This window comes from Diplotaxodon limnothrissa, linkage group LG23 (assembly GCF_057381915.1).
Source record: "Diplotaxodon limnothrissa isolate DT_005_m linkage group LG23, D_limnothrissa_male_GT1.1, whole genome shotgun sequence".
Lineage (NCBI taxonomy): Eukaryota > Metazoa > Chordata > Actinopteri > Cichliformes > Cichlidae > Diplotaxodon > Diplotaxodon limnothrissa.
This window is the reverse complement of record NC_140617.1, coordinates 8,037,956-8,049,616: the sequence shown is the minus strand read 5'-3', so window position 1 is coordinate 8,049,616 and position 11,661 is coordinate 8,037,956. Positions and strand designations below refer to the sequence as shown.

Genomic DNA, 11,661 nt, shown 5'->3' with positions numbered 1-11,661 from the left:
TGCAGAGTCAAAACACCCCTCCTAAGTCTTGCCGGGGGGGGGGGGGGAATCATTCTTTATGCATACAGAACTAAGTTGAACAAAGTAGTTTAAAGATTTAGAGACAGACTAGGCTGAATCAAAACACACGTTTGAGTTTCTCCTTGAAAACAAATCAATGATTCATAAATGAAGGAACGAATATTCCTCACAGTTTTTGGTTCATAATGATGTGATAGCATCGTTGGCTCCTACAAATTTGTGGGTGTGATTAAAAGCTCCCATTCCACCACATTTTCAAGGTTGGTGCTCCATTTCAGAATCAGAAAGGGTTTTATTGCCAAATGTTGAGCAGGTTTACAGCATTGGGAAATTGCTGCGGTACGTAGTGCAAAACATACTGTAAGACAACACTTAAATAAACATAAGTGATGATCAGTGCAAAAATGGAACAGATGCAGAGAACACAGTATAGAGTCATGTGTTTGTGGTGTGAACAGTCATATGGTTATTGTTCATGAGTCCAACAGCAGGGGGGAAGAAACTGTTCTTATGGTGAGAGGTTCTGGTTCAAATGGACCGGAGCCTTTTGCCTGAGGGGAGCAGGTCAAACAGACTGTGTCCAGGGTGAGAAGGGTCAGCTGTGATCCGAGCTGCACACCCCAGTGTCCTGGAGGTGTAAAGGTCCTGCAGAGATGGGAGTCTGCAGCCAATCACCTTCTCAGCATAGCGCACAACATGCTGCAGTCTCTGTTTGTCCCTGATAGTGGCTCCAGCGTACCACACGGTGATGGAGGAGGTGAGGATGGACTCGATGATTGCAGTGTAGAATTGCATGCATTAAAAAATGTTCAGTCAGTATTAAGGGGGCCTGAGGTGTGTTACGAAAATATCACGCACACTATGACATTATTACCAGCAGCATGAATTGTTGTTTCAAGGCAAGATAGATCATGGACGTTTTCATGTTGTTTACACCGAATGTTGCAGCAGAAATCCAGACATGTTTCTCCAGTTAATAGACATTCTTATGGATAATGGTAATGGATAATGAATATTCTCCATTTAAAAGCAGCCATTCAGTCGTTCAGATGGTTAGCTAAGATAAAGAAATTGTTGAAAGACTATCTGTAAGCAGTCAAGCAACACTGAAATCACTGACTATAACCAATAAACAGTAGAAATGGTTGCAGTTTAATATGAATAACATGTAATATTTATAATACTTTCTTGAGATTACCATGCCATTACCATTTTCTTCTTTTTCCCTGCCCAGATGTTGCACTCTGGGAAATAATATGTTAGGGTAGAGTTTCACTGCAAGATTATGTTCCGGTTTTTTAAATTTATTTCAAAGGACTTAAATCAGCAATTTCTCACACTGAAGCAAAGACATGATGCATAGAATCCATCAGTAATGAGCCGGTGAGCTTAGATCATAAGATACTGAAGCTTTGATGGATTAAAAATACTGCTGAACTTAGCTGATGAAAAGACCCTTCTTGTCTTTGTTCACAGTGACAATGGATTACCTTTTAGATCACTTACTGTGGTACCTTAATCATTTATGACCATTTTATGAACAGTTGTGAAAAGAAATATATGCATAGAAGCATTTGTAAAGGCTGGGATGTTAACTATTATTAATACCAAAGTCATTGATTATCTAATTGTTGTTCTTTATAATTTTTTTTTCTCCAGAATGCCTGCAGAGAGGCGATCAGCAAGAGGCAGATCTGCAGTAGGTCGCTTTCCATCTGTCACTTTTGGATTTGGGGAGGACACAGAGGCAGAAAAAGAAGAGCCAAAGGAAAACAATGTTAAAAAAGGAAATGCATGCAAGGAGTGGCTGCGTAAGGTCTGCCCATGCTGCTGTCCCAAGCATGATGATGGCATAGACACTGAGGTCACGCTGGTTGATGGGCCGGGTAAGGAGGACGGGGGAAACGGCGAGAAACCTGTGCCTGGTGACAAAGAGCTTGACGGTGATTAGAGAGACTCCATATAGCCACTGTTTACCCCCCCCCCCCCCCCCCCCCCAAAAGGGAAGAAATGCCAACAATATGAAATACTTCAACGTGTCCTATGTTTTTTCTTTTCTTTTCTTCAGAAGTCCTTCTCAAAGTGAAGTCAATAGACCTCCTGAAAAGCAAATCAGGGGCGAATCGCACAGAGCATCACACTCATCTCTACCAAAGTGATAATTTAATCATCCGCAGGGGGCAGAGTTTCGAGATGTGGATAACCTTATCTCGACCTTTCAACCCCTCCTCCGATGAGCTTCATCTCGACCTTAAAACAGGTTTGTGAGAAGTGAATGGAGACTTTTATAAAAGTAATACATGTTATAGTGTTGTTTTGTTTTTTGGGGCAACAGAAAATTTCAAATTTGACTGAATTTCATCCAAGACTAGCCAGAAATATTTAGAGCCAGAGTATGAAACTGGATGGGAAGGATCCAAACTGGTCACAACATACTCACATGTTTTCCTGAAATCTTGTGCAGAGCAGCACATGATACAGTGCATATAGTGGGGAGCCTGTTCTAATATAGTCTACTGTGAATAGGAATGAATGGAGCTAAATTGCTTTTTCTTTTTTCTTTTTTCTACATGCACTTCCAGACAAAGCAGCCCCATTTTTAATTGTTTGTAGTTACAGTATTGATTATATTCCTGAACTGAAATGAAACTCAATGAAATGCAGTGAAATTTTGTTTTCTTATTCTCCTGTGAAGTATTTCTTTTCTGCAGTAGTTAAGCACCAAGATGCATCCATAAACCAGATGATATTACTTCTCAAATAATTACAGTAAAATAGGAGATCACTATCAGCAACAGCTTCCTGTGTTATCTGAAGTCAAGGCACGGTATTTAAATTAAAAAATCCACTGGACAGCTTTGTAAAGTTAAGCTAGCCCTAGAAACCACAATAGTTGTTTGTTTCTTTTGCAGGCTCCAAACTTGTTCTCACAGCTGAAATTGGGCATTTTAACATGGGAATGCACACATGCTGACTTTTTTTTAGTGCCAATTTCAAGAAGTTGCTGGGGATTGCATCAAAGGTTTTGGACTGCAGGTCTTATAGGGCCCATTCATTCATTATAAATGGCTCTCCGGAGAGTAGAAGCTCTCTAATTTACAAAAAAAATACATTTTTTTCTTTTATGCTCACATCTTGTACTGTGTTTTTTTGCTGATTGTGTGTTGAGGCTGCATAGATGTGTGAAATAGATACTTATAGATATATGGGAAGGCTGTGGATGAGAGAAGGGGATTTTTTAGTTCAGATTGCTATGGTAACAGTTGGGGTTGCTATGGTCCTGGGAGAGTGTTTTACAGATGCAATCTTCAGTCCTGCTGATACTAGAGATCCCTTCTACTGAGAATTCACTGTCACTGCTGCCACTGCCAGCTGCATGAGCCTCGGACGCCACCTGTTTACCCAGTGTGCATGCCTGTCTCTGCACACTGCTTGTGAGAATTGAATGCTGTCAGACAGGGAAAACCAATATAGATCTTACAATTACAGCTGTGTGTGATAGCAAGTTAGGGACACTTAAGCAGAATAATTACAGTGCTGCTGCTACAGAAAAGGTGGGCTCTATAATGCACTGTTTAATGAAAGGTTTTGTTTTGGTAAAGTGACAGAATAATAATGTATACATTTTAAATTCTAGATTTTGCATTTAGAGGGAAAAAAATATAGTTCTAACCTATTTTATCCATAATTTGAGACAAAAACAACAGCGACATTCAACGTGAACACTAATTTAAAAAGCCATCTGTAATACCAGCAATAAGCAGGAGAACAAAAGCAGCAGACAATGCCAGTTTTTATGCTTTTGAAAACCATAACACCGCTCTCCAGAATGGCACTGCATTACTAACTAAATTGCCCCCAGCTCTCTGTTTTCAGGCATGCTTACAGTACCCTATATTCAGTCTAAAGACTGTACTCTGAGACACATCAGACACACAGCACAAAAGCTAATCACAGCACAACCTAAAACGACACACTGTTTTAAATAGTCAAGGATTTTTTAGGCGAAAGAGAGTGACAGTTGACAGATGCTCTGACCTTTTGGTTTGGAAGCCCTGCAAAAAATTTTAAGGAGGTGATTCTTGTCACACCTGACAAAATGAAAGTGTCAGGCACAGTGAACTGCACGTTGACAGTTTTTTCTTCTCTGTTCTTTCCCCCTGTAAGGCAGAGAAAAGGCCTGGCAGTAAACAAAAGGGTTAATACACCCTGGAACTATCAAATCTCAATATTTCTAGGAATAGTTGTCTTTAGAATCTTTAGCCAGCAGCTGTTTACTGTTGCTTTGCAGAAATGCAGGCCGTGCGCAGCAGGAAACCATAAACTGAAGATACAAAACAAAAGTGTAAGAATGTCAAGTTGTGGCAGTTACTCATCAATTAGGAGTAAACTCTTTAACAATTATCATCAGACTTTTTGGGTTTTGCTCATTTGTACCCAGAAGTGTCTGAAAATGTCATGGCCATCTGCTAATTACAGTTCTTTTGTGCACTGGTATAATTTATGTCCCAATTATTGAGCAATAGCCACCGAAAACAGAAGGCTTCATCAACTGGTCTCCTTGAATATCTACAGCACTTATCATGCATATTTATCTGTTAGATTTAACAAGCTTGTCGAATTATAAAGGAGTCTTGCTCCTTTCCAAGGATATTTTTTCATTCTTGGACTCAGCTACAGAGGCCTTAGTAACTCTTTCTTGATTCTTAGTTTAAAATATCCTAATTTATCTTCTCATGAGTTATGTTGAACCCCAACATTTCATCCACTGTTTGGGAAAAAACAACAACAAAAAAGCTGTATTAACTTTTCTCCTTTCCCGGTAACATTCCTTTAAGTCAATTTTCTTCTGATTGGCAGCCTCATGAAAACAGAAGGTTTAGACAGCAGGTGGGAGGGGCTTATGTGTTCACACTCAGAGCTGTGCGCCTGAGAGTGTTATGTTTCTCTCCCTCTGTTTATCTCTTGCTCTCTTTTGTTTTTATAAAAGAAAATCATAAAGTCTTCCCTGAACCAGAGTTAGAGTCTCGAGTAGCTGTCACTGGGTTAGAGTCCCTCAGTGGTTATGTAAAGGTGTAGTCTTTGTCCATGTTAATGAACTTGCTATCTTTATCACTCGTGGTGGCTAGTGGTGCACAGCTGCTGCTTTCCCATCAGCCAGTAAGTCATTATGGCGTCCTGGCATCTCCTGTCTGTTTTTTCCCTCCCTCTTGGTCACTATAATGCAGAGGCAACTACTTTTTCCTTAACAATGGCCGTTTCATTCATTTTCCTCATGTCTTTGCGAGCCGCTTTCGATTCCTTTTGTCACACACAATCAGTGGCCTGTCTGTCCATGACTGAATCAGATAAACATCTCAGGGTGAAACTGGAGAAAAGCAAATCAGTTCTCTTAAGGCATTTGAAAACACAGTCAAGACAAGGTCACACCCACTGAGGGTAGAGAGTGATAGCCATGGAAAGCTGTTGTTTTCCACTATCACTTTAGAAGGAGAGCTCCTTAATGTGGCAACAAATTGAACATTTCAGCTGTTTGTACTGTGGGAAATTGTGAGTTTATATATTATAGAAAACACTATTTTTTTTGTTGTCTTTGAAGATCAAGCTTTCTTTTGATAATGATGAGGCCACACTAACTTCAAACGTCAAGATAGTGCAGTAACAGTGAAGCTGAAAACATGGAGACTTTTATAGCACAGCTGCGCTGAGATCAAATGCTGTCACGCAAGGTGTGTGTGTGTGTGTGTGTGTGTGTGTGTGTGTGTGTGTGTGTGTGTGTGTGTGTGTAGACAGCTTGTCAGGACAGAGCTTTCTGTGTTCCTTCTTTTTAGTTTCTGTTGTTCAAACATACTCTGGGAATGCAGGTGTGGTTTTAATTGAGGGAAGTGATTCTTAAAAAAGCACAGTAACTGTTTGGGCATGTTATGAATAACAGCCAGTAACACTTTTTTTCTTTTCTTTTTCACCTACTAAGGTCCATTGGCAGTAGTGGCAAAGGGAACTCATGTAATCATCCCACTGGTGGCGAAGCTGGAGGGTGATCGCTGGGAGGCTGCTGTTGTGAAACAGGAGGACAAAAAGATAAAACTGTTGGTGAATTCTCCAGCCACAGCCGTCATTGGCCGATATCAACTCACAGTGGAAACAAATAATCAAAATGGATCGGCCAGTTCCACACATGACCCTGCCAATGACATCTACATATTGTTTAACCCCTGGTGTCAAGGTAAATATGGACATCTTATGGTTAATTTATACTTCTGGAATGAATCTATGCAGAGCCTATAATGCAGCCTATGCAAGTGGCCAACCCTGCTACCAGTATTTATACCTGTGTGGGTTGTGGTGATGGTGATGTGCAGTTACATTTCTAGGTTGGGCCACATCAGGCTATTGTGTAGGTTATTGTGTACATACAAAATTGCATACTTGGAGTTTTTTGGAATAAAGTCCTCTGGCATTAGTGTTAAATAAGAAAATCAAATTCTCATATTGAGAATGGCAAATAAAAAAATTATTAAATCACCTAGTGTATCATATTTGATACATACAGTTTCTTGTGAGTGTTTTGTGACTTCAAAATCATCGGTGTGATTTTCCCCCCTGATAAATCTAAAGAAGTTACACAACAAGAAAAAAATGCCAGATGTATCAAATACAACACAAAATAAAAATCATATATGGAAATTAAAATGTATTTTTAAAAAAAAAACAAATTTGTTTTTTGTTTAGGCTTTAAAGGGTTAGTTTTTGTTTGCAGTGTTGTTATTTGTGGTAGGCTGGTCACTTATGGTGCTACTATCTTTTGTGCTAAATAGCAGTATCTTCCCACAGTTATCACTAAATATAACATGTTCAGGTTATGCTGCTAGCAAGAGTATTTTTCTTGCCAGCATCTCCCTCCTTCTGTTCAGCTTCATCTTCTTATGTTGTAGTGAGTGTATCTTTCCAAAAATACCACACTATTTCTCTGAAATAATGCCCTATACAAAGCAGTGACAGCCCCTAAAATGACAACTACTGAACCTCTCAAAAGTTCAGTACAAAAATTACAAGCGTCACCAGACGACAACAGACGTATGCCATCGTTTCCAAATATATGTGTAGGAGGTGCTCTTATACAACAAGCACAGTATGGATATACCCTTGTCATCAGTTCAAAATAAATCTCCACAGACAGCCTTCAAGAATGACTCAGACAGTTTAATAAAAGATATTTAGGGTGGTAAAAATACCATGAAACTGTGATAGAAAAGAAACCAAATTTAGAAGATAAAGCCTACTTGTAGAGTCTATGCTTCAGAGTGACCTTGTGTTATTTCCAGTTAAAAATTTAGCCTTTCCTATTTTCTGTCAGATGACATTGTGTACATGGATTCTGAAGATGAAAGGCAAGAGTACATCCTAAATGACACTGGACGAATCTACTATGGCACAAAGGATCAAATTGGAGCGAGGACATGGAACTACGGACAGGTGAGGGTGCTCTGAATCTTAATGTTTAATGACCAAGCTTAGCGGTCGAAACTGACATGGTCTCCTCATGTTTTCCTTTCATTTGATATCAGTTTAATGACAGGATTCTGGCTGCTTGCCTCTTTGTCATGGAAAAGAGTGGAACTTCTCCATCTGGGTGGGGTGACCCAGTTAATGTGGTGCGAATCATCTCAGCAATGGTGAGACGAGATCCCAACTAACAACGACATCACTGGACATACAACAAACAGTAAAATATGTTAAACCGCATATGCCATATCATAGTCCCCTAAACGCAGGCAGTGGCTGAAAGCTGGAGTGGATACCAAGTGGCCAAATGGTGGCTGCACACTTCTGCTTACACCTGCTATGGATTAAATGCAAAAAACAAATGTCCAGATTTGAATTAATAAACAAAAAACCTAGCTAACTTAAGGTATTTCGGGTATTGTCCTTAAAGTCAACCATGAAAACATGAAACACTTCCTTTATTTCTCAGGTAAACTCCCCTGATGACCAAGGTGTTTTGGAGGGAAACTGGTCAGGAGATTATTCAAATGGAACTTCTCCAACAGTGTGGAGTGGAAGTGTAGAAATCCTTGAGGAATACCACAAAAAGAATGGAACCCCTGTTAAATATGGCCAGTGCTGGGTGTTTGCTGGTGTAGTCACTACAGGTTAGACTTTTTTCAGCTAACAATAAATTTATTTGATCAAACTAAGTGGCTGATACGATATTAAACCCATTGTCTTCTTTTCAGTTTTACGGTGTTTAGGCATTCCCACCCGAACCGTGACCAACTTCAGCTCAGCACATGACACAGATGTTTCATTGACAACAGATGTGTACCTGGATGAGAACCTGGAGCCTATAGAGAACCTCAATGTGGACTCAATTTGGTATGTTCACCATATGTCACATTTACCTTGACTTACAAAGAAGGAGGTTAAGCGTTGCATGACTCTAGTGGCTTAATCTAAAGTTACTCCTCAGTGGTACAAGTACCAGTATTTGGAAACAACTAAAAGATAAGTGGTATAGCCTAATAATTTAAGTCTGACGATACAAAGATGGCAACATCAGCACATGTGTCTTCATTTATACATTGGTATGTGGTTGATTTACTTTAAAATTGTTACAACAGGTTTTAAAAACTACCCACAGAAACCTCATAGTACTTGACAGATTTACGCAGAACTAAAATTTCCACAGCTGTTTTCACTATAACTTTAGTTTACCAACCATAATTGTTTTCTGAAGGAACTTCCATGTGTGGAATGACTGCTGGATGGCTCGTAAGGACTTACCTCCTGGCCACGGAGGATGGCAGGCTGTCGACGCCACGCCTCAAGAGACCAGCCAGGGCACCTACTGCTGTGGCCCTGCTTCTCTCGCCGCTGTGCGCTATGGTCAGGTCTACCTGAAAAGTGACACAGCTTTTGTGTTTGCTGAGGTTTGTGAAATATTCTTCTTTACTGTGTTTTGGGAAGGTAGAAGACATTTATCATAGTAGATATGAAAACACTGTATACTGATAAGGATTCATATGGCACGCATTAAATATATGCATGACAGCTTCCTTTGTGGTGGGGACTTTATTTTCTAACCCCATCTCTCTCTCATGGTCTGTCTCATCGATATCTCAGGTGAACAGTGATAAAATCTACTGGCAGAAGAATGCAGATGGGACCTTCACTCAAATATACAGTGAGAAAAAGATTGTGGGCATCTCCATCAGCACCAAAGCAGTTGGCTCTAATGAACGCAGTGATATCACCCACCTTTACAAACATCCTGAAGGTAGCATCAAACAAAAAAGCAGACACTTACTTAGACTTAAAGGAGATCACAAAAAATTTAAAAAGGGCTATAACTGAGATATTATTTTTGGATAACTTATTCAAATATCTCAACATTTCTTGTCATTCTCAGGCTCAAATGAGGAACGCATTGCTGTGGAAACAGCATGTAGCTTTGGCTCCAAAGCAAAAGCTTATTCATCTCCTACAGCTCAGGATGTCTCTTTAGAAGTTACGCTAGATGGTGAAGGTCCTAAAATGGGAAAAGATGCAGAGCTGATGATCACGTTGAAAAACAGCAGTTCACAGCAACGCAGTGTCAGTCTGCACAGCCAGGTGTCAGTCATGTACTACACCGGTGTCCACAAAGCTACAGTCAGAACTGACACGACAGATATAGAAGTACTTCCCAATGAGGGTGAGTGGAGCATTTCATTTTGGATGACTTTTTTTCATCAGCAAGATCACAAGGCTTATCTCACAAGCAGAATAAATATTTTTTTTATTATTTATTGAAGTCTGGATCGTAGTCCTTTTTCCCTCCACCACCATCTCTATGGGCAAGGGCAGACACCTTTTTGAAGAAGCCAATTTCCACTGCGTGACTCCATAGTCTTAAACTTATGAAGAGGGGAAGCCTTTGGGCTCATCTCTGCCGTTACCACTGCATCACCACACAGACATGACACCGAAATATCTGACAATACACGGTCCATTCTTCTCCCACTTGTGAACAAATCCCTAGATTACTTGAATTCCTCCACTCCAGAGAGAAACTCAATCATTCCTAATCCACAGTTTGCAATCCAGTCTTTTCAAGCTGGCTTGAGACTTGGAGATGCTTTCTGCCCTCAGCGGTGCCCATACATTGTATCCATATATGTTATAAAAGGAATCAATGATGTCTAGGTGTAGCTTTCCTGTCAATCTTCACTGTATCTGTCCAATAAAGCCCAAAAAAGGCCAAAAAATATATATATTAAAAAAAAGATTAACTTGATATAATATTATGAAGCTAAATATGTTTGAAAACATCTGCTGACAATGGTTGCAGGTAAATTATTGTAAAAAATTATAATGTACTGGTGCCTAACATTACAATACCAAGTTCTGTCAAATTTTGGGATGATACAGTTGCATTCGCATTCATTGAGGGGATCAAGGAGGCAGAATACAGGAAACCAGTGAGTGACTTTGAGGGGTAGTGTGGGAGGTACCGACTGCACCTGAATAATTACAAACTATATATATATATATATATATCACTAATTATAAAGGCCATCTTCACTAATTATAAAGGCCATCTTCACTATTCTGTTGTCTACAGAAAAGATTCTGGAGTGGGCCCTGGAATACAAAGACTACAAGGACAAACTGATAGATCAGGCTGCCCTGATGCTTACAGTATCAGGCAGGGTCACAGAAACACAGCAGATCCTTGCTACTCAGTTCAGTTTCCGACTCAGAACACCAGACCTCATCATTAAAGTAAGCCACGTAGTTAATCAGGTGATTATTACAGGAAAGAAGATTAAGATATAAATCTATATCTAAAGTTGTTTTCTTTCCGTTTTTTGTCAAATAGCCACTGGGGAAGGCTGTGGTAGGAGAGAAGATGTCAGTAGAGATTTCATTTACTAATCCACTGCCACAAGTGCTGAAAGCAGTGATATTCCATGTGGAAGGACTTGGCCTTCTGACTGCTCGAATGATAAATTATGGGTAAGGAGGAATAATATACTTTATACTGTGTTTTTTTTAAATACCTTGTCTAGCTATCTCTTTTGTGATTGCTACTGTCATTTCCTGTCCTACCCTCAGAGATATTGGCAGCCACGCTTCTGTGTCTCTCACTGAGCAGTTCATCCCCACCCTTTCTGGAACGAGAAAATTACTAGTTTCACTGGACTGTAAGCAGCTCACGCAGGTTCATGGTGTGAGTGACATCACTGTGGAGGAGAAAAGCAACGCCCCTCTATAGTGATAATAGAGCCACTTTGAGGCTGAATGCTGACAGTTATTTCATTTATATAGGCACTGATTGTGTCTTTTTTTCTGCTTTTTGCTTTCTATATGATAAGCCAGTATTTTTTTCACAAAGCACAGTACTGATTTATTTTTGCAGTAGAATATTGAAATTACTTATAACCACGCGTAACCATAAAATATTTGATAACATGGTGGCGTTTATGGGCTGTTACAGAGAATAGACTGTTTCTACAATAAGAAAACCAGTATTAAACTGCATAAAAATTTCTTTACATCTTAATGCTCAAACTCTTGCAACATACTTCTACAATGCATTGAACAAGGCAGCATCCATAAAACCTCTTTGGAACATGTTTGCTCTTGCAAAGGTGTCCA

At 39.7% G+C, this 11,661-nt stretch overlaps 1 protein-coding gene across 1 annotated transcript; it reads left to right on the top strand.

Moving 5' to 3' along the window:
• Window positions 1-1,681: 1,681 nt before the first annotated feature.
• On the top strand, window positions 1,682-11,278 carry LOC146607482 (protein-glutamine gamma-glutamyltransferase K-like). Its single transcript, XM_085347660.1, has 13 exons — window positions 1,682-1,964; window positions 2,090-2,281; window positions 5,996-6,247; window positions 7,379-7,497; window positions 7,590-7,697; window positions 7,997-8,174; window positions 8,259-8,397; window positions 8,759-8,951; window positions 9,145-9,298; window positions 9,431-9,715; window positions 10,625-10,785; window positions 10,883-11,019; window positions 11,119-11,278. Exons 1-13 carry the CDS (start codon window positions 1,682-1,684, stop codon window positions 11,276-11,278), a joined length of 2,361 nt encoding a protein of 786 aa, XP_085203786.1.
• The last annotated feature ends 383 nt before the right edge of the window (window positions 11,279-11,661 follow it).